At 40.8% G+C, this 24,326-nt stretch overlaps 1 protein-coding gene across 3 annotated transcripts in view; it reads right to left on the bottom strand.

Annotated features, from left to right (window-relative positions):
* Window positions 1–24,326, bottom strand: part of LOC137417989 (protein argonaute-2) — a 122,195-nt gene that overhangs the window by 66,181 nt on the left and 31,688 nt on the right. For all 3 annotated transcript variants that reach the window (XM_068103926.2, XM_068103925.2, XM_078774673.1), the window contains exons 4-9: window positions 23,534–23,715; window positions 23,093–23,229; window positions 20,776–20,910; window positions 6,170–6,257; window positions 1,611–1,758; window positions 1,379–1,498 (exon numbers count right to left, since the gene is read on the bottom strand). In XM_068103926.2, coding sequence (XP_067960027.2) covers window positions 1,379–1,498; window positions 1,611–1,758; window positions 6,170–6,257; window positions 20,776–20,910; window positions 23,093–23,229; window positions 23,534–23,715 — 810 coding nt within the window. The remainder of the gene's footprint in view (window positions 1–1,378; window positions 1,499–1,610; window positions 1,759–6,169; window positions 6,258–20,775; window positions 20,911–23,092; window positions 23,230–23,533; window positions 23,716–24,326) is intronic.

Consider the following 24,326-nt stretch of genomic DNA (forward strand, 5'->3'; position numbering starts at 1 on the left):
GATCAGTATGAAAAAAAAAACTTCCTCTGCAACTGTTAATCTGATGGACACGAAATTTGTACCATAGGAGCGACTCCTCCTGTAGAATATTTTAATGATAATTATGACGTCATAAGTCATGTGTTACAGGTGCCTTTTTGGAAAAACTGAAAAACGTTGCACCTCTATATATCCAAAACTGCTCCATATTTAAAATTGAAACATGGCTCATTGTAAAGAACTCCGCATGGGGAATAGGTGTTGTTAACGATGATGTCATTGGTGTCGTAATTATGACGTCATAATTTGACAGTGACAATGCTGTCTGATCAGTTTGAAATTTATTGAGTGTGATCTATGCAACAATTATATTAGAGAATATAAATTTATGATGTAATCGCTCACGTGGTCTGGCAGCCATATTGGATCAAAGAAGAAAAAAAACGTTCAAAAACAGAAGAGTTGTGACGCACCAAGTTGACTGCGCAGGGTAAGTATTCTATGAATGCCATATAGTTATATAAGTAATGGAAACAAGATGAGAATGATCTCATGGGGGAGCGCATAGGCCATGTTGTTCAAATACACCATATAATGGCAAACAGTCAGCTACCTAGAATATAAATTTGTGCACTTTTAGTTCAGAATATTAACCTCTAAATGAGGAAGAATATAAAATAACTTCTACACTTGCCCAGACCAGCTGAATAACTTTGCAATTTTCAAAAAAGTCTAAGAGGCCTCATGCAAATATGTCAGATGTGGATTAATTAGAAAGAATTCACATTAAAGGTATAAAATCAAATTGTGGTTAAATTAGACATAAAATGGTTTGGATAAATAGGACAAATTTGTCAAACTGAATATGGCTGCCTGGGAATACTAACTGAGTCTGTTGGCCTTGTAGAACACCTCAAGCCAGGGGCTTCACTATCCAGCTCGAAATGTGACTAAAGCCATCGAGGCGAACTAGTCCAGCCCAAGGTACGAGGTGTGCTGCAAGGCCTGAGAAAAATACTGCGAATGTTATCTTGAAACACAATTTGCTGTGGCTGCAGATGTTCTGCAGGATTTGTGCATTTTCCGTTTGTTGTAATTAAATTAGACAAGTTTGTTTTACTTTCGTTAGCTTTTAAATAATATTGTTGCTGGGGTATATAGATCAAGTTTGATTTGAAAATGAATGATCTGGTGGTCAATGCGTGCATGCCCTGATAAACTAGTGCACTTGCCAGTGGATCTTGGTAGCTAAAAATGAGCTAAATAGAACGTACGGAACGGCCTGTGTAGCTCAACAGAGACACATGCAATGTTCTGATTAATAAAACTGCTGATGTGTTTGTAACTTTTGAAAAGCAGAAAGAACAACATGAAACCACTTGTTGATGAAACGCCATACCAGTTTGCTGATCTCTTCTTGCCTGTCGGGTGCAGACCGTGCTGTGGCACGGATCATGGTGGATGTCTGATTGTCTGTGAGCTTTTTAATGCACCTCTGCCCAGCAACTATATTGCAGACCTTTGGGAAATTCAGGACATGGCATGTACTTAATGCCCATCGATAAAAATTACCTCAAATCAAATAAAATACACTGGAGGAAGCAAACAGTCACAAGGTAGATTAAACACACCTCCAGAGGGAGATAAGTGTGTTTCTGTTCCTGCCCAACCTGCAGGCATGGCAAGTGTGGAAACTGCAAATGCAGTTTGTGCTTCTCCTTGAAGTACTGTGCAACAGTGCACTCTACAGTTTGTCCACTGTCCAGCTGCAATGGAAACCTGCAAAGCATAATTAATGAAACAGATTGAGGCACGATTGTGTGCATCTCATGTGCACAGCATGAAATACATTGTATAATAGATATGGTTCATGCTTTCAGACTGCAAGCAGACACCGGTGTGCATCCTACAGTCACGTGAAAAAGTAAGTACACCCCATGTAAAGTTTTGACTTTTTCAACATATTTCAACATACAGCTATTTGATCTTCATTTCAACAATATTGATAGATAAAGGTGATATAATATAACAAATATCATGAAACATTTACATTTTGTAGTCCATTGTATAATTTAAATAAACATAAATGCAAATTTCGCATGTGGAAAAAGTAAGTACACCCTTGGCTCTAATACGTGGTATTGCCCCCTTTGGCAGAAACAATCTCAAGTACATGTTTCTTATAACTGTCGACCAGTCTCTGACATCGACTGGGAGAAATTTTTGCGCACTCCTCCAAGCAGAATTCTTTCAGCTGTGCGATGTTTGAGGGGTTTCTTGCATGCACAGCTCGTTTCAAATCCCCCCACAACATCTCGATGGGATTTAGATCCGGGCCTTGACTTGGCCATTCCAGAACCCTCCATTTCTTTCTTTTCAGCCATTCCTTGGTGGATTTACTGGTATGTTTAGGGTTATTGTCATGTTGCAAGGTCCACCTTCGGTTGAGCTTCAAATTTCCGACAGATGGCCTCACATTATCCTCAAGCACCCTCTGGTACAATGAAGAATTCATAGTGGATTATATGATGGTGAGCTGCCCAGGCCCTGATGCAGCAAAGCTGCCCCAAACCATAATATTTCCACCACCATGCTGTACAGTTGGTATCAGGTTCTTGTGGTCAAATGCTGTCTTTGGTTTTCGCCAAACATGTCTTCTGGTACTGTGGCCAAATAGCTCCACCTTTGACTCATCTGTCCAGAGCACATTGTTCCAGAAGTGCTAGTCTTTGCCGAGGTGTTCATTGGCAAACTTTAGTCTTGCCATGATGTTCTTTCTGGACAGCAAAGGTTTCCTCCTGGCACACCTCCCATGTAGATCAAATTTGTGCAGCCTCTTTCTAATGGTAGACTCGTGCACTTTGACATCAACAGTGGCAAGAGCTACCTGTAGGGCCTGTGATGACATTCTGGGGTTCTTAGAGACTTCTTTCAGCATCTTGCGGTCTGCTCTCGGGCTGAACTTGCTGGGGCGGCCTGGCCTGAACAAGTTGGCAGTTGTTTGGAATCTTCTCCACTTGTAGATGATCTTCTGGACAGTCGAATGATTGATTTCAAATTGTTTGGAGATCTTTTTAAATCCCTTCCCAGCCTCGTAGGCATCTATAACCTTCTTTCTGAAGGCCTCAGAGAGCTCTTTTGATCTAGGCATGGTGACGCCGCACACTTCAACAACAAAGAGCAAACCAAACTAAATGTCTGAGGTTTAAATAAGACTGGTTCCTTCAAGATCCTCTCTAGCGATGTTCTAATCATTTGCACATGAGCTGGTGCACATGATTCGAATTTTAGGTATTTGAAGTAGTGATAAATGTAGGGGTGTACTTACTTTTTCCACATGGGAAATTTGCATTTATGTTTATTTAAATTATACAATGGACTACAAAATGTAAATGTTTCATGATATTTGTTATATTATATCACCTTTATCTATCAATTTTGTTGAAATGAAGATCAAATAGCTGTATGTTGAAATATGTTGAAAAAGTCAAAACTTTACATGGGGTGTACTTACTTTTTCACGTGACTGTATGTGCCAACATCATGAATACTGCATAAGCTTTATAGATTTGATAAAGGGGTTTGAGAAAGAGCTTTCTCTTTTTGATGAAGTGGATTGTACATACATTCTGCAAGGAGCTAATTTAATCAAGTACATCAACAATAAATTATCAGACTGAACTCTTTATTTAATAGCTTACAGGTATAGTAATATTTAATGTAAAAAAGTCAAACTTATTCAGAATAAAACTCTTGTTTACATTATTATGGATTACGAGGCAACGCTAAGTTTTATAATCCTAAGTCGAAGACAAACGTTAAGGGTTTCAACATATAAACCGAAGTCAAAAACAAATGGTGGTTGTTACCGTACATTTTTAGCTCACTTCGACTTTAGTCCGGTGAGCTTATGCCTTATGTGATCGAACAGTGTCAATGGTTCAGTGAGTGAGTGAGTCAGTCAGTAAGTGAGTGAGTGAGTGAATCAGTGAGTGAGTGAGTCAGTGAGTGAGTCAGTGAGTGAGTGAGTCAGTGAGTGATTCAGTGAGTGAGTCAGTGAGTGAGTGAATCAGTGAGTGAGTCAGTGAGTGAGTCAGTGAGTGAGGGAGTGACTGAGTGAGGCAGTGAGTGAGTGAGTCAGTGAGTGAGTGAGTCAGTGAGTGAGGGAGTGACTGAATGAGTCAGTGAGTGAGTGAGTCAGTGAGTGAGGGAGTGAGTCAGTGAGTGAGTCAGTGAGTGAGTGAGTGAGTGAGTCAGTGAGTGAGGGAGTGAGTGAGTCAGTGAGTGAGTGAGTCAGTGAGTGAGGGAGTGACTGAGTGAGTCAGTGAGTGAGTCAGTGAGTGAGTGAGGGAGTCAGTTAGCGAGTGAGTGAGTGAGTCAGTGAGTGAGTCAGTGAGTGAGTGAGGGAGTCAGTTAGCGAGTGAGTGAGTGAGTCAGTGAGTGAGTGAGTCAGTGAGTGAGTGAGCCAGTGAGTGAGTGAATCAGTGAGTGAGTCAGTGAGTGAGGGAGTGACTGAGTGAGTCAGTGAGTGAGTGAGTGAGTCAGTGAGTGGGTCAGTGAGTGAGTGAGTCAGTGAGTGAGTCAGTGAGTGAGTGAGGGAGTCAGTTAGCGAGTGAGTGAGTGAGTCAGTGAGTGAGTGAGTCAGTGAGTGAGTGAGTCAGTGAGTCAGTGAGTGAGTCAGTGAGTGAGTGAATCAGTGAGTGAGTCAATGAGTGAGTCAGTGAGTGAGTGAGCAAGTCAGTGAGTGAGTCTGTAAACACTTCAGTCATTATCGCTTGAAACAAACACACCATTTTGATGAAACATGGCCACAAGCTTCATATCTGATGCTTAACGAAGGTGTATTTACTGCATCAAAATCTGTGCTCAGTAAGGGTGTCTAGGGTGTGGTCTAGGTCAATATCCAGGGTGCAGTGATGATGAACAAGAGCAGCAGAGCAGATTTTTAAGACATGTGTGCTGATTCCATATGGGCCTGTTGCAGAATGGTAGTTGAGGTTTGCCAGAAACTTCACCTTTTAGGGTGAGAATGACACAATGCCTAGGAGCAGTTGGGTATGAGAGGGTATTATAAATACAGTGAGTGAACGGTTTGGGTACACAAGATATGGAAGCAAACACAAAATTTAGACATTTGGTCTTTTCAGGACCTGAGTCATCTGTGGTGCCATCTGAAGTGAGGGAAACGATGGAGGCGTAGACTACCCCAGAGACAGACTGAACAATGTGCCACCAGTTCCTTGAGGAAGGAGACAGGTTTGAAAGTTGAACATTGAGGTTGCAGAGATGTTGATTTCACTCTCTCCTGATAGTGGACACTCACTTGATGTGGGCTTTGTGGAATGATCTGAGGTTACTTTCAGTTGGATTTGACTTCCAGGAAGAGAAGGCAAGCTGCCTCACTACTGGACTCAGTGTACTCCCGATAAACTTACGATAGTACTCGCAGATTGAAGACCAGTCCTGAAGTGAAAGGACAGCTTCCAGAGGTCAGACAGTGTGAAATTGCCAGACTCTCTGATGCGGAGTCATCTTTCTAACAATAGCCAAAGAGATGTTGAAATGCAGTCAATATTCGCACTAACTTCTCTTGAAACAACCAGGTCTTGTACACGATTCATTATGGGTCAGGTGTTTCATAGCCATTGAAAGGCAAAACATGGTTACCTCCACAAGAATTACAAGAATATTCCCTGAGGTTACATTTATTACTTGTTCATGTAGATATTCTTAGTAAAAAAAAATACAAATATTGTTCTAATATTCTCATAAAACCTTGTAATTTTTAGTTTTGGAAAAGTGACATTTCTTGAAATTTAATGTTTTGTGAAATTCATTAAGAGGTCAGACCGATGGAAATCTTTAACTTAGTAAGGCAAGTCATAACTTGTGCTAATTTGTACAAAAATTTGTTATAGTCTACAACAACTTATTTAAGGTTAACCTACTGTATTGGCTTCATGTAGCCATTATCAAAACCAATGAAGGTAAAATAAATTGGCAGAGCGTATTGTTTACAACAAATTGCCTTCCAATAAAGTTGTAAACAAAGACCAAAGGCCAAACTATGTGAAGAAGAAAAACGTCAAGAAAAACCTTAAAATATATAAATAACCCTTACAGCTCTGTGTGGACTCTGTTCCAAATAGTAAGGCAACATGACTTCAAAAAGCCTGTCAATTAGGCTCACGTTTGGTGGCTTGCAGGTTTCCTCGTCACGTTGCACACGCGATACTTTCTTTTCATCTGGCCACAATGTGTTATTTCAACCTTCAAGCCTGGTAGGGAAGATAAACATCAATATTCAACATGTTACATTCACCAACTGGTAGTCAAATGCCACGCCTGAATTACATCATGGATGAAAAATTCACAACATATTATGAATACCATTGCTATATATGGTGTTTCTGGTATCTTTGATAATGGATTCACATGTGTACATTCAAAGAACATCAGAAAGGCCATTTGTGTTGGACTGTAACGGAATGAATGTTGTATTCGTTGCCATTGTAAGTCCAGCAATATAAACGTCCCATCTCCTGTTACACAAGATATAATCTCGTTTAAGGTTGTGGGTCATGGCCAACTGCTCAAAAATTGATGTTTGGCAAAAATTTACTCGTGTATAAAAATTCCATTGGATCAAGTTCAAAACAGCCTGATGCCATTCAAAAAGGAAGAGAAAACATTGCATAAAAGCATCCAGGAACACTTTTGTCTTACTTATGACAAGTGTTACAACTATTGTTTGGCGTATTCAGGGCCGGTCTTACCTATGGGGAAGCCTGGGCAATTGCCCGCACAATCGCTCAGGCTTGGATTTTTCGATTTCGGATCATGAGGTCTCCAGGAGGGGAGGTGAGGGGGGGGGGGGGTGTGGGAGGGGGGAGTTAACCCCTGAAAATTTGGATCCCAACTTGTCCCTTATCAACATCGTCACAATGAGAACATCGTCACAATGAACGTTATGCGAACGCGAATGTTATGCGGGAGTCCAAACCTGAGAATGCTGGAGACCAAAGCTGAAATTGGGAAAACTAAATGGCCTATTTTACTCATGGAGATCCCAGGATTACCCACCCAAAATATCTTTGCGATCGGTTCAGCAGTTTTTACGGTACCTTCGAACAGACAGACGGACATTTGGTGAATTATAGTAAGATACAAAATGTGCAGAAATTGCATAAACTAATATACCAATTACCAATTGCTCTGAAACCCGATACAGTCCTTCTACTAGACGGTCTTATATTCTTCAATTTTGTATCAGAGGGTCAGGGGAGCTACCAGGGGGGTCACCCAAAATCAGTAGTGGTCTGAACTACAGCCTCAAGATGTGACCCTCAGCCCATTATCCAGAATGCGCTGAGGGTATTTATTTTTTGTATATGACTTGGTAAATAACAAATAATTAATACAAGTCCAGGTTTTACAACTAAATAAAGGCATCAGTTGTAGCTGCGTGGATTGCTCCAATACCCCCACCCATGTTTCACAATTTGCAGTGGTTAATAATAATAATAATACATTTATTTTATATAGCGCTTTTCAAGAAGCCCAAAGACGCTTTGACAGAGTACAAAAAAACAAGTACAAAAAGACAAAAATCAACAGATAAATAATCAAAGCAAAAGGAAGGAGAAGGAGAAGAGATAGTCAGGGGTTAAATGCTGTGGGTTAAATGTTGAATGCAGTGTTGAACAGGTGGGTCTTGAGTGATGTTTTGAATGTGGTGAGTGAGGAGGAGTCTCTGATGGTGTGAGGTAGTGAGTTCCAGAGGGTGGGAGCAGCGTTTGTCCTGACCCGCAGGTTAAATATATGTTCCATGGTTTTGTCAGAGTTCCTCCCACTCAGGACTATCAAACTCTTATCACACTCAGGACTCACGTCACAGTCACATGCTGGGCTTTCCTTGACCATCCATTTGTGTAGGTAGCGAGCCATTCGAGCATGGAATGTGTGAATCCAGTTTAATGTGGACCATCGTTTTCAGGGTAGATCAATGCAGGAGGCACTAGAGTGAGTTCAGGAATCAAATATTTATTTGGGTTGTTAGTATTTGCCCAACGCCATCATTATTGATATTGGATGTCAAATCCCAGGTCAGTGAGGTTTGCATGATTTGGGCGGGAGGTTAAGTTTGGCAAGTCTTTAATGATGCGGACATTAAGAAAGGCCTGGTTATGGTGATAATTTGGAGTGTCTGTATTTCCTAAGCATATCAGGGGGAGGAATAATTGAAGTCACAGCAAGCAGTACTATGCAGTAAAAGGCACGAGGGCCAGGGGAGCAGTGCAGAGGTTGCGTAAATTGTCCCTCCATCTGGTGCATGTAAGTTTGGGGATTTCACAAGTTTAATAATCGAGGCTTTAGTCATCCTGAGTGGGAGCAATTCATAATGACTACTGTAGAGGTGGTCTGTGACTAAAATGTGCATTGACAAAGGGTGAATGGCAAGCGAACAAAATACAAAGTTCAAAATTTGTTGATGTCTTTTTTATGCAGTGATGGTTGAACTTTACTTATAGTCCGGCAGCTAAGCTAAATATAGCATAACAATTGTGCATTTTGTGAGGAAAGCACCAAATTTGGCACACTAGTAGACTATCATATTATGAAAAGATCTGGATATTGGGCCATTTCCGATTCAGAGATTTGATTTTTGCAAGATTTGCAGATTTTGCAGATTTGCAAGCTGAGATTGCAACGCCAGGGACGGCCGACTCCTTCCTGCGAGCTGCCCACGTCACCCGCACAAGAAGAGCTCATCAAATCACTGCAGCGGCACTGCACATCCTGCAACACCGTGCGTTTGAACGCCACTGTATGACATATGCTGATGATGCAGAAGACCTGCCTGAGTTCGAAGACTGGTGGCACCAGAGGGGAGAAGCCATTCCCAACTTTCAGTACTGGGCAACTGTGCTGGAACTAGAGATGTTGGTACTGGTCTACGTGCGTTCTCTGCGGCAGGCTTCATTCACGATGTACCTTGATGCCCTGACGGAACTGGTCCCATGGTTCCATGCCTTAGACCACACACACTATGCCAGGTGGGTCCCTGTTCACCTGAGGGACATGGTTGCACTCCCAATGAAGCACCCAGATGTAGCCAGAGAATTCAGGGCTGGCAACTTCACTGTACAGAAGACGAAGAAGGTGTTCTCTTCGATCCCAATCGAATCGAAATCTTGCAAAAATCAAATCTCTGAATCTGAGATGGCCCAATATCCAGATCTTTTCATAATATGATAGTCTACTAGTGTGCCAAATTTGGTGCTTTCCTCACAAAATGCACAATTGTTATGCTAAGTTGCCCCACTATTAGGGTATTTCATAAAGTGAGCAAGTGAGTATTCGTAAAGGAGGCATTAGTTTGTAAAGAAAGTCACAATATATTTTAAAGCATAATCCGACGTCTCTTTTACGCACGATAATTAATGTCGGTTTGTCATTCTTATGGAACAAGTTCCATCCAACCTCCCGCTCAGAGCTGGGTTAAGCATTTCCCTCTTAAAATAATAACTGTTGGAACAAAACTATATCCTTTGATAAAGAAAATTGAAATATCATTCCATTCAAAATGGAACCCCTGAAAAAAAGATCACTGGAAGCCACGTAAATGGCCGGTACATGCATTGATCTTTGATTTCATGTAGTTTTATTTACAAATTGAAATATTCAGCTCATTTATTTTAACATATCCTTAGGCTATCCTCATTATTTTGAATTCAGATGCACAATTTTTAATATTTGATTTAATAAAGTGATCATGAGACCCTCAAACATGTCTGAAGGCCATACACATCAAATGCACCTGGGCTTGTTTCAGTTCGTCCCAATGCATTAAGTTAATAAGTAAAGACATAACTACAACTTCCTTTACCACTACATGCCAGCTTTGAATCTTTCAAATCAGCTGCATGAGTCTGATTTTAAACTGCAGAAGAAACAATCACTGTTGCTCCAAGAAATGCAATGAGGCAAAGAAAACTATATATCGGTGATCACAAAGCGATCGCCAAGTGTAAGCCTCCCCAAGCTTATCCTTGACGATCACCCGCAACTTAGCCTTGGCCCATGATGGCATATTTTGTTCGGATCACCAATAACTTTGGCCTTCAACATTTAGATATAGAGTGAAAATTAAGAAAATGTGTCCCCATCTAAAATCTATCCATAAAACTCAACATCATGACAATCGGAGGAAAAAATTTCAAGTTATGATCAAAAATGTGTTTTTTTTAATTTAAAGGACACTAATCAAATATCAGGTGCATAACTTCAGTGCAGGTGCACTATTTTGATGCAAGAACATCTTGGAAGGCCAAGCAGTCTTTGAGATTCCACATTGGCAGAATTGAGCAACGACCAAAAAACTGCCAGTTGACCTCTGAGATTCCACATTGGCAGAATTGAGCAATGACAAAAAAACTGCCAGTTGACCTTGACCGCCAGTTTTTTCAGAACGCCAGTTGACCTTTAACCGAGTGGGTATGACGTAAATAAAGCATAAATGCACCTTTCTCGAGGCTATCTGGGAAGGGCAATTTAGTTCTGATTGGAGAAAGGTTAGTTGAGTTATGGTGAAAATATTAAAATGTCTATAATTGGGTCATGACCTTAAAATTAGGTCTAGGTAAAAAAAAATAGATCAACCGCCAGTACTATTAATTTTGTTTATTGATGCAAAATTTCCTTCTGAAAGTCCTTGTACATGGACAAAAAAAATGGAGAAAACTCTAAATGGTGGTTTAGTATTGCAAACAGTGTAAATCCTTGACCTTTAAACCAGAGAGATATGATGTAAATTCAATGTAAAGGTGCCTTGCTCTAGGCCATCTAAGGCAAATATACTAGAGCAGAGCAAGATGAACCACTCGGTCGTGAACGGGACGTATCCAATGGCATGCTCGGCCGCCATTTTAGGAAGCAACTGCGCAAGCAAGGCTAGCTTAGAGCAGAGCGCATGACCCAACATTAGACCCTATAGGCCTACCTACAATCATGGACGTCCAAAGGGGAGGGTGCGGGAAAGGGGGATCTGCCCCCCCCCGGATCTCTCCCCATTTTCCCTTAAGGTGAAGCACGTAAAATAAAGATAGCAGGTCCTTTGTACCGACTTTTATGTGTTGCACATTCCACCTTAAAATGCGATTTTATGTAAAATCTCACAAGAATTGTGCAAATACCTTATTACTCCTGCCAGGGAGTAATGCATTCGATCGTGTCCATGTGTGTGTGTGTTCGTGTGTTTGTGAACAAGATATCTGGAAAAGTTCTGAACGGATTTGGATGAAAGTTGGTGGGATGATTGCCCTTGGGATAAAGAAGAATTGATTAGTTTTTGGTGAAGCTCAGGATATTATTCCGGATCCAGGAATTTTTTGAAGGATTTTTTTACCATTGGAAGATAGGGCTCATTATTTTTAACATTATCTTCTATATATTCTATATTTAACATTGTGATATGAAAATAGTTTTCATATTTGTTGTAAATGTAGTTTAAACTCGTGGTTATGCGTTAAAGCGGTGTATTTTTTTAGCAGCATCATCTTCAATGTTCATTTTTTTTCTAATAAAGACATATTCTGTCATTTTAAAACCACCAAAGTGTGTATTAGGTTTCCCCGTTTTACAAAATGTATCGATTGATACGTGTGATGCTTTAAAACTGTTTTTTTGTTTTGTTTTGTTTTTTTACCTCAGAAGAGATATCAACATTTAGCTCAGCGAATGTCAATCGCGGTGTCAGTATTTGATGAACTTATAAAGACTTAGTTTCAGATTTGTCAATGGCTGAGGTATATTAACAAACGAATAAAACAGATTTGGCAAAATTCCAACTTTTTTTTTAAAAGATCGCATATTCACCCAGGGTTGTGAGAAGCTAAAGAAGAAGAAACCTCGCATGGGCTTCCCAGACCAAATAAATAATTCTGGTTCTGGCTCTGCGATTTTCAGGTTTATTACTCCCACCAGGGAGTAATGCATTCGATCGTGTCCGTCCGTGTGTGTGTGTGTTCGTGTGTTCGTGTGTTTGTGAACAAGATATCTGGAAAAGTTCTGAACGGATTTGTATGAAAGTTGGTGGGATGATTGCCCTTGGGATAAGGAAGAATTGATTAGTTTTAGGTGAAGCTCAGGATATTATTCCGGATACAGGAATTTTATTTGGAAATTTTTTTGGGAAAGAATTTTTCTGTTTTACTGCATTAAAGCTTTTATTCTTATTCTTAAATGATGTTTTTCTCCTATAATTCCGAGATATATCAAAATAAATTCTCTGACAGTTAGGGCTTACTTTCTTTTTCATTTATTGTTTTGGGGAGAGGGGATGTTAAACAAAACATATTATTCCAACTAAACCCACGGCGGGAGTATGCGCTCTTCTGAGAGGTGTTCTAGTTATACACTTTAGTAGGCTCCAATTTACCGAATTATGTATGTTTCAGCGAAAAGTTGTGTTTAATTATCGTTTTTGTGAACTTTATGTCTGGGGGGCTTCAACAGGACAAATCACACAATTTTTGTCCCCCTTTTAAGTTTTATGCCCCCCCCCCCCTCTGAAATTTATCTGGCGAATGCCCATGCCTAAAATGTAAGTTAGAATCTCAATCTCCATAGCCATGCCATCCAAAAAAAATTAATAATAACTTGCCATATCTTGCGTAACACAGTTGTGGGAGCAGGTTCAATCAGATTTTGACATGAAATATTTATCCACTTCTTGTCTGAACCAGGACGTCATAGAGAACCTCTTCACAACCATAAAGGAGGAAAGGTGGGTGCAGAGACGATCCATATGCAAAGGAATTCAGATGTGCGTTGAGGATGGTGATGGTCGCTGAATTAATCAAACCGGCTGCTGGAGCAAATTGCTCACCAGACTCAGACAAATTCATTCTCAGGCTGCAGAGTCTCACCAACAAGAAAATAACGAGTCGATCAGTGCAGTTTCTCACACCCGTTCAGTTCAGCACAGATTGAATAAATGTTGCAATTCCCAATGTTCAACTCAGGCCTCCTCAGCAAAACACACCAGCACACATCTATGGTTATCTGTGATGCAGAGTCCTTAGTGGACATGAATTGCTGTCATCGTGTCTGGTTTGCAGAAAGGATCTTCTAAGAAGTGGGGCTGAATTGGATGATCCCACCCTGCTCTTCATTCATAACAAGGCATACGATATCCAAGTCCAACTTTCGATCTCTGATAATCCCATCAGACGAGTTCCTCACTTTTTGTTCACACTGAGAGGAAGCGTTTCGTACTGAATTCAGTGAATCTAAGATGATGAGAAACAATATCTGTCTCATGCTCAATGAAGCCATGCATCAGCTGGATGTCTACAAGTGTTTCCACGTTTGCAGTGAGCAAAGGAAATCCAGAATAGTTGCAACATTTGTAAGTGTGTGTCCAGTACGCACTCAAGTTCAAGAACAGACGTGTCCATCATGGCACTGTCAAGAGGAGGTGTAGAGTCTGAATATGAATACAAACAAAAGAGGAATATGGACTGATGTCATATATTTTAACTTCCTACCCATCCCTCACCCTCAAAACAAATTATTGGAGAAAAAAATTTCAAATTAAATAGAAAAGGAAATAGACAGCACCAAGGAGACAGGGCAACACTGTTCCTGAATTTTTTTATTTTTTTTTTGTTCTTTTTAATGCCTTTCTTGTTACAAAAACACCAGTGATTCTACCATTATGTCACCAAAATAAAACATTTCACTCATAATACAATTAATCACATTCATTTGCACACGAAAACTAGCTAGAAAAAAATTGCTTTCAAATTGATGTTCTCTCCTCTCCTTTGTACCAAAAGGAAAAATGAAACCCTTCACCATTCTGTGCTACGTCAGTAGTCATGGAGCCCCACAGATAAGTTGCTTCCTAAAATGGTGGCCGTTCGGCCCCAGTGCATACTTCACTCTTTTGTATGGGTTTACGGCCGAGGGGTTCATCTTGCTTTGCTCTAGTATCTTTGCTCAAGGCTATCTAGTGAGGGAAATTTAGTTATGATGGGACAAACATTAGTCAAGTTGTGGTGAAAAATGTTAAAATGTCTCTAATTTAATTGTGACACTTAAATTAGGTCAGGGTGAAAAACAAAGGTATGTCATCCCAGCATACATTCTATTTAAAAACTTGCTGCAATATTTCATTCCAAAAGTCCGGCTCCGACATGCAGCTTGGAAACTGATACAGCTCGTCCCAACCGCCCCAATATTTTACTATTTATGTATATATATATATATATATATATATATATATATATATATATATATATATATATATATATATATATATACAGTCACGTGAAAAAGTAAGTACACCTCATGTAAAGTTTTGACTTTTTCAACATATTTCGACATACAGCTATTTGATCTTCATTTCAACAATATTGATAGATAAAGGTGATATAATATAACAAATATCATGAAACATTTACATTTTGTAGTCCATTGTATAATTTAAATAAACATAAATGCAAATTTCGCATGTGGAAAAAGTAAGTACACCCCTACATTTATCACTACTTCAAATACCTAAAATTAGAATCAGGTGCACCAGCTCAGGTGCAAATGATTAGAACATCATTAGAGAGGATCTTGGAGGAACCTCTTATTTAAACATCAGACATTAAGTTTGGTTTGCTCTTTGTTGTTGAAGTGTGCGGCGTCACCATGCCTAGATCAAAAGAGCTCTCTGAGGCCTTCAGAAAGAAGGCTATAGATGACTACGAGTCTGGGAAGGGATTTAAAAAGATCTCCAAACAATTTGAAATCACTCATCGACTGCCCGGAAGATCATCTACAAGTGGAGAAGATTCCAAACAACTGCCAACTTGTTCAGGCCAGGTCGCCCCAGCAAGTTCAGCCCGAGAGCAGATCGCAAGGTGCTGAAAGAGGTCTCTAAGAACCCCAGAATGTCATCACGGGACCTACAGGTAGCTCTTGCCACTGTTGATGTCAAAGTGCACGAGTCTACCATTAGAAAGAGGCTGCACAAATTTGATCTACATGGGAGGTGTGCCAGGAGGAAACCTTTGCTGTCCAGAAAGAACATGCGGGCAAGACTAAAGTTTGCCAATGAACACCTGGGCAAAGACCAGCACTTCTGGAACAATGTGCTCTGGACAGATGAGTCAAAGGTAGAGCTATTTGGGCACAGTACCAGAAGACATGTTTGGCGAAAACCAAAGACAGCATTTGACCACAAGAACCTGATACCAACTGTAAAGCATGGTGGTGGAAACATTATGGTTTGGGGCAGCTTTGCTGCATCAGGGCCTGGGCAGCTCACCATCATAGAATTCCACTATGAATTCTTCATTGTACCAGAGGGTGCTTGAGGATAATGTGAGGCCATCTGTGGGAAAGTTGAAGCTCAACCGAAGGTGGACCTTGCAACATGACAATAACCCTAAACATACCAGTAAATCCACCAAGGAATGGCTGAAAAGAAAGAAATGGAGGGTTCTGGAATGGCCAAGTCAAAGCCCGGATCTAAATCCTATTGAGATGTTGTGGGGGGATTTGAAACGAGCTGTGCATGCAAGAAACCCCTCAAACATCGCACAGCTGAAAGAATTCTGCATGGAGGAGTGGGCAAAAATTTCTCCCAGTCGATGTCAGAGACTGGTAGACAGTTATAAGAAACGCCTACTTGAGGTTGTTTCTGCCAAAGGGGGCAATACCACCTATTAGAGCCAGGGTGTACTTACTTTTTCCACATGCAAAATTTGCATTTATGTTTATTTAAATCATACAATGGACTACAAAATGTAAATGTTTCATGATATTTGTTGTATTCTATCACCTTTATCTGTCAATATTGTTGAAATGAAGATCAAATAGCTGTATGTTGAAATATGTTGAAAAAGTCAAAACTTTACATGGGGTGTACTTACTTTTTCATGTGACTGTATACATACATATACTGTGTACACTCAGACCCCGCTTAACGCTGATGATGCGTTGTTCGGAGGTGGAGCGCTATGTAAATCAGCGCTATGCGGGGTCATTATAACATTACGTAAATGGACATGCGTGCCTGATTAAAAAAAATTCAACCTGAGATACATGATATATTATTTTATGTATATACAGCAATTCGTGGGAGTAACAAACACGCAATAATGTGCAATAATAAACCTTAATGAACAATGTCTAGTATCATTAATAAGTAAGTAATTACTTGTACATCAGTGGAGCAGCAACACATCGCAGCAGCAGCAGAGGGAAGTGGGTGGAGGTTACATCTTCGAGGAGGGACCAGGCTGTGGGTCCTCCTCTAACTTTGACTTCTTATTGAAGTAGTCGTCGAGAGTTGACTGCCTTTTCTTAAGTTTCCTCTCATGAAGCAGTTCTCGGTAGCAGGAAATCATGTCGAGAACACCTCTCTTTGCCTTATTGCTTCTCTCCCAGTCGGGGTCATTATCGATGAACTGGTCCATGCTTTGTGTGATCGCGGTGATGCTAGTGCAGAGGAATTCTGTGGTGAGGTTTCTTGCTGGTGTATCCTCTTCTCCATCCGTGTCCTCAGATTCACCTAGGATGGGTTTCTCTTCCAATTCTCGAAGGTCTTCGTTACTAAGGCTCTCACCATGAGACTGCAGTAACTCTTCAACATCGCCATCATTAACATCTTCAATCCCGCTTCATTGACCAGTTCAACGATGTTTTTGGATGACTGGTTCCGCCTGAAATCCTAGGAAGTCGTTGCATGCTTCTGGCCATAGCTTCTTCCACACTCCGTTCATGTAGTTTGAAGTTTCTGCATCCCAGGCTGCTCTGATATTGTCTGCAGCTTTCACGACGTTGTAGATTTTCCAAAATTGCCTGATGGATTGTTTGTCTTGACCATCTGTTTCCTCTACGAGTTGCTTGAATGTGCGACGAAGGTAGTAGGCTTTAAAATTCGATATTACTCCTTGATCCATTGGTTGGAGCAATGAAGTGGTGTTGGGTGGAAGGTAAACCACTTCTACAGGAATGCAGGTCCGAAGGGTGTCAGGATTCTCAGGGTGGCCTGGGGCATTACCAAGCACCAGCAATGCTTTAGGTTCAAGGTCATGCTCCTCACAATACCGCTTCACTGCTGGACAAAAATGTGAAACAAACCAATTTTGGAAAATATCAACCAACTCTCAGGCTTTCTTGTTTGATTTCCAAATCACTGGTAGACTTGACTTTAAAATGCCTTTCATTGCTCGTGGTGTTTCAGGGTGATACACAAGCATGGGCTTTAACTTAAAGTCACCTTTAGCATTGCCTCCTAGCAAGAGAGTTAACCGGTCCTTTGCAGCCTTGAACCCAGATGCATGTTTCTCTTCTCGGGAGATGAAAGTACGACAATGCATTCTTTTCCAACATAGGCCCGTTTCATCCACATTGAAGACAAGCTCGGGAGGGTATTCGTCCTTTTCGAGTATGGCTTTCAGTGTTGCAGGAAAATCCTGGGCTGACTTGCTGTCTGCACTAGCTGTCTAGTATCCCTTGCTGTCTGCACTAGCTGTCTATTATCCCTTGCTGTCTGCACCAGCTGTCTAGTATCCCTTGCTGTCTGCACCAGCTGCCTAGTATCCCTTGCTGTCTGCACTAGCTGTCTAGTATCCCTTGCTGTCTGCACTAGCTGTCTAGTATCCCTTGCTGTCTGCACTAGCTGTCTAGTATCCCTTGCTGTCTGCACTAGCTGTCTAGTATCTCTTGCTGTCTGCACTAGCTGTCTAGTATCCCTTGCTGTCTGCACTAGCTGTCTAGTATCCCTTGCTGTCTGCACGAGCCACTTCACCAGAGATACGTATGCTATGGAGGTTACTGCGCTGTTTAAATCTGTCAAACCAACCTCTGCTGGCTGTGAATGTTACCGACATATCTTCTTCTTCTTCTTCTTGAATATGATTGAAGATGCTTCTTGCCTTTTCCATTATTTAATCAGCTGGCTTCGGAGCATGCTCCGTTGTGTTTGGTCATCCACCCATATATTAAGTCTATTTTCCATTATTTCAAGCAAATGGCTCCTTGAACAAATCACCTTCGTTGATGATAACTTTGAGGTCGTCGTTGCAGAAGCTTTTATCTTGTCTGCATTTTTTATAATCGTTCTGATCGTCGATGTAGCCAAGTTCAAAGAGGCACCGACATCAACCTGACGCTCACCAGCTTCCAAACGCCGTATCACTTGCAGTTTCACAAACATGCTAATGCTTTTCCGAGACATCTTAGATGCACTACCCTCACTGGAAGTTGCAGGCTGTCTTCCAGACATTATGGGTGAAAAAAATGGGAAAAGTTTGCGAGGGAGCAAGAACGTTTACACACGCGGTGGAGGCAGAGCATGAACTAATACGTGATTGGCTGCGAGTGGCTCAGAGCGTATGTGAAGCGCTCTCTTTGGCTGAATGAATGTTTACTGTAATGGCGGCCGCTCTAAAGAAGTTTCAAGTGTTGTTTGGAATGAATTTTTGTCATTTTTTTTATTTCAATAGAAAATTGAATATACGTATTTGAATATATTAATTTATAAACCCCATTGTAACGAATCAGTGCTATGCGGGGTAGCGTTATGTGGGGTCTGAGTGTATATATAAATATTTATATTTATATTTTATATATACAGTCGTGGCCAAAAATATTGGCACCCTTGCACTTTTTTCAAATAACTCACAATTTTCCCAAAAACGAAGTTGAATTTGACAAAAGTATTTGGTCTCCACAATTCTTTATTTCACTGTTAATATTACAGAACCTTTGTTTTTGATTCAGAACTTAATAAAATCCTTTTAAATCAGAAAATAAAAAGAAACGGCATTGACAAAATTATTGACACCCAAGACTTAATATTTGGTAGCACAGACTTTGGACAAAATAACTGCACTCAAGCGCTTCCTATAGCCATGAATGAGCTTCCGACACTTCTCTACTGGCAGTTTGGCCAACTCTTGTTGGGCAAACAGCTCCAGTTCTCCCAGATTTGAAGGGTGCCTTCTCCCAACTGCTGTTTTCAGATCTTCGCACAGGTGTTCAATGGGATTTAGATCTGGACTCATTGCTGGCCACTTCAGAACAGTCCAGCGTTTTGTCTTGAACCATTCCTGGGTGCTTTTTGAAGTGTGTTTGGGGTCATTGTCCTGCTGCAAGACACATGACCTTCAACGGAAACCCAGTTTTCTGCAACTGGGTTCAACATTGTATTCCCAAATACCTTGGTAATCTCCTGATATCATGATGCCATGCACACATTCAAGGCACCCAGTGCCAGAGGCAGCACAGCAACCCCAAAACATCACTGAACCTCCTCCATGTTTGACTGTAGGGAAGGTGTTCTTTTCTTTGAAGGCTTCATTTTGTTTTCTATAAACATAGAGATGATGTGCTTTAACAAAAAGCTCTAATTTGGTCTCATCTGTCCACAGGACATTCTTCCAGAAGGATTTTGGCTTGTTCAGGTGTGTTTTGGCAAACTCCAGTCAGGCTTTCTTATGTCTCTCTCAGCAGTGAGGTCCTCCTGGGTCTACTACCGTAGAACCCCCTTTCATTGAGTTGGTGACAGATGGTGCGAGTTGAAACTGTCGTACCTTGTGTCTGAAGATCAGCTTGAATCTGTTTGACAGTTGATCGAGATGCTTTCTCCACTATTCGAACAATCCTTTGCTGCAATCTCTGATCAAGTTTTCTCTTGCGGCCACAGCCAGTGAGGTTGGCTACAGTGCCATGGGCCTTAAACTTCCTGATAACATTGCGTACGGTGGACACAGGAACATCAAGGTCGCTGGAGATGGACTTGCAGCCTTGAGATTGTCCACGCTTGGCTACAATCTTGTGTCTGACCTCCTCAGACAATTCTCTGGTTTTCTTTCTTTTCTGCATGCTCATTGCGATACACACAGTGACCCAAACCAGCAGAATGACTCCTTTTCTCTATTCAAACTGGTTGACTGAGTGATTTTTATATTGCAGGCACCTGCAACTCACCACAGGTGAGTTAAATTCCAAAGTAAAGGGGAATCGTCTGCTTGAAATCTAATTATTTCTAACAACTTCTAAACGGTGCCACTCATATTGTCCGGGTCATTTTAGGATTTCTGTGTGGAATAAAGTAAGATTTAGATATTTTTTCAGCTTTTTTGATTTGTTCCACTGCAAATCAAAGAAATACATATGTGGATACCAAAATAATTTTTTATTTCAACAATTTTCTGGAAGAAATGGTGCATTACTTGAAAAAAGTGCAAGGGTGCCAATATTTTTGGACACGACTGGTACGCGTGTATATATATATATATATATATATATATATATATATATATATATATATATATATATATATATATATATATATATATATAGTTCTTCTAAATGGTGGTATAGCACTCTTAGGCACCTAAGAAACTCTGTGGCACTATTAATAATTGGGGGCACTGATTATATAAACAAATACTGCAACAGCAATAAGCCTTCCCATCTCATATAGAGGGAGGCTTAATTACAAGTCCAGAAAAAGAGAGCAAGAATGTCTGACCAAAGCTAAAAAGAGCCCTGTGACACAGTGTGTAAAATAGTTCTCTGTTTGCATGAAAAACACAGAAAATGTATTGATTTTCATCATAGTCTGATTTTATGGGCCAAATATTGTTATAACACTATATCCTTTGATAAATAAAAATGAAGCTTCATATTGTCATGTGAAAACGTTGTAAGGTAGTGTTTTCCACGAAAGCAGAGTTTATCCATCACAAATTATTTTTTTAAAGCACAAATAATAATATCCCACACCTTTTATCTCCTTTGTGAACTTCACTCTCTGTGAGTCTGTGAGAGGTTTTGGCTGCTCATCGATGCTACGGATGTCCAGAACTTCACACATGAACTCGATCACTGGCTGTGCTTTGTAGAATGCCGTGGCAGAAACTGCACAGAGAAACGTAAAAACACATGAGAAAAATCAAAACTTGCATCTACAGTATTTGGATACAATAACATTTCACCAGGGAAATTTAAAGTTGCACAAAATTATGAAAGATATTGGGAAGCAAACATTACATATTGTTATGGGAATGACCCTTAAGGGTTAAAATCTGTTTAGTATAGCAATAGTTATTTCTTAGTATTAGTTCAGATAAGCGTGATTTAGTAATTTTTTATTTTTTTTGTATACTGATTTGTGCAATGGATACAGTATGCATTGCGTATGTGTAGATAGATGCTTGTTTTTCCTCCACTCCTGTTGTTTATCCCTCCTCTCCACACCCACCCCCCCCCGCCCCCTCCTCCCCAACCCATCACCCACTGGCTGTGTATTTTAAAGTTATTTTCCTCAGTTTCAATGTCCTTACAAAGCACACACATGAGGTTTAAAGTGCAAGAGGCAGGGATATTGTGCATGTGTGTCGAAACAGCATTGAGGAGAGACCACCTTTAGAGGCCATTTTTCCCTGCAGAGCAGGGGTTGGCCTTTTTTGGGCACTGTGGTCCCCTTTTTGAAGCAATGTTTTATGGCCGGATGCCCTTTCTGCTGCCAACCCTGTTAGTCGCCTCTTGCAGCACACAGAAAATTACCAGTGAACTGGTACTCAATTTGCCGACCTCAGAAGGATGACAGGTTGAGTCAACCCCCCTGGTGTTAATTCAGCGATCAACCGGGATTCAAACTCAGGATCCTAGGATCCCAAGCCGGCACCCTAACCGCTAAGCCAACGAAACAGCATTGAGGAAACCGGCAATTAGCCTCACCACGGGAGACCACATTGGCATAGCACGAGGATTGTCAGTTATCTCATGTGCTGGTGATAGTTAAGAGCTGCTCATGCTCACATGGAGAGAAGTTAACGCAGGACAGCGACAGTTATGACCGATGAGAGGGAGCCTTTTGGAAGAATGGCTGTCATGCAAAATGGAAGAGAACGCCTGTGATCAGCAGAGAGAGAAGAGAGTCTCTTTGAGTCTGCAGAGCAGGTTGTTCCGGAGATGTGAACATTGAATCCCCAGAGCAAAGAGGGCTCTGAGGAGAGGGACACTTACTGAGCTTTGAGGAGCTTCGATGCCAGATTGGGGCAGAGAGCTGCCAACACGCCAAACTCTGCTCCAGGACTCCTGCCAAGCTTGTTCCCGGGTTTGAAAGTGACCTCATGGCATTGTTTTTGTAATCCTTGCCCTATATTCTTGTCAAGTGAATGAATGAATGTGCCCAGAGATGAGAATCCTTAGGAAATTTGCGTCGCTTGGTTTACTCGAGGGCGGGATGATTCGTTAAGGGTTAACGGGTTTTATTATAAATTGATTGATATTTGCTTATTGATTACACACATGTTCTTGTTAAATTGCATCATGTAATCTGTCTCCCAAACCATTAATTTCTTTAAATAAATAAACCTGGTCTCGGGGTTGGATTATACTCACTGTAGTGGCCTCATTTTTGTGATTTCCAGTGATTTCAGTGTCGTACTACCAGCCGGCTCAAACCAAGACAAACAGGTCCAGGAACATGAAACATGCTTGGTGCTGTGGACGCAGCTGGTGGTTGCAGTCGTTTTTACCTGACCCGCGGGACTCAAACCAGGTAACCGGAATGGGCCGTAGCTGTTGCAATATAAACTGGGTATCAAAATCTAGCTGTATTGTAAATATGATGGCTATAGTTCTCTGTTGAAAGTGGCAGCTGGCAGTATACATACAGCTACTGTGCATTAGCTGTTTTAGCTTGAGTTTTAAGACTTTTTTGTAAACTTTTTGTAAACTAGAGTTAGTGTAAGTGAACTTTTTTGTCCAATAAACTGCTACTGAGGTCCATGTAGTTCATTCAAAAACTTTTCCGTTTTTTCCCACTTTTTCCCAAGTTTTCCGTCCCCCCTAAAACCGGGAACCTTGTGATTAAACGGACACAAATATTTGTTCCAATTATTACCTTTCCAACCAAGTAAAATGACTAAGCTTTCTAACGGCACAATTTTCAATATTCTACGACAGTATAAACCCTTTAGAATGAAGAGTTTTATTATGAAACTTTAGAATGAAGGTAGGCGCGGATAGTTTTCACAAAAGCAAAACTTCCCTAACGAGTAACCTCATCTATGTTCAAGCTACTGGAACACACCATCGATATTGAGCATCATCTTCCACATTGAGGGTCTCACTGACTGATGAAAGCCAAACCAAACCTCCCGGCCTCCTCCCAGCGGATGGTAGTAGCCCTCGGGGGCTGAGAAGAAGGAACGTCCCACAGGTGTGTACCTATGGGGTATAAGAAGAGAAAAACAAGGTACTGTCAACAAAGTAATACCGTGTCTCTATTAGCGAGATGGTGTATGGTGTGCAAACTGCCACTCTCGTCAAAAAGCCTTTATAACTATAAGATGAATTTTGTTGACGAGTCAGGAGTGCAAAATCTGGTCAATGTAGATGTTGCAGGGCACATGCGAAATGTAAAAAGGAAATACGCGAATGGTGACGGCGACGTGTAACCCACCTCATAAAATGGCCATTTTGTTTTATAAACAACAACAACAATAATCTGCGGAAAGCAGGTACAACATACCTCATAGAAGGTAGATGTCTCATGACCACATCCAAGGCCTGGATTGCCTCAAATGGGATTTGGTTACTTCTTCCAGACAGGGCCTCATGCAGCAAGGCTAGGCTCACAAACGCTACCCATTTGATGCACACTTTAAAAGTCCTGTCTTTACCTTCTCCAGGCAGCGTCACTTCCAGATCAACCTTTAACAAAACAGGAAATCAAAATTTCTAACCTTAACTCAGCAATTAAAAACAATCATTTTAACATACGACTTTTCAATAAATAACTTATTACAGCTTATGGAAAATAATTTATAAAATGGCACTCAGTAGAATGCATACCTCCACCAGGCTGAAGAGTTTCCGTTTTGTATCCCACTAATAGGCCAGATCTGGATCCGGACGTGAACAAAAATCGAATCGGCTTGTTCTTGTCGCTTAACCAACTCATCCATCTAGTTTTGTCATAAGTCATCCGCAACCTTTTGAGATATCGTGCTATATATAGTTTTTGGCCATATCACTCAATCATGAAGAATCACTTACAAAGACTATCTGATCCGGATACGAATTTGAATCTTCACCAATATTGAATCAATTCCTCCTTGTCACACACCCAACCTGTCCACCAGGTTTAGGCTGATTTTGTCAACAACTTTTTGAGATATCGTGCTATATCGTTTTCTCCGGATCTCTCAATTGTGAAGAATCATTTAATAAATTATTTGATCCAGTTCCGGATCCAGATCTTCACCAAAATTTAATCATTTCGTCCAAGTCACACACCCAGCCTCTCCACCAAATTGTTGACC

This window comes from Myxine glutinosa, chromosome 3 (genome assembly GCF_964187855.1).
Source record: "Myxine glutinosa chromosome 3, kmMyxGlut1.1, whole genome shotgun sequence".
NCBI classification, from domain to species: Eukaryota; Metazoa; Chordata; class Myxini; order Myxiniformes; family Myxinidae; genus Myxine; species Myxine glutinosa.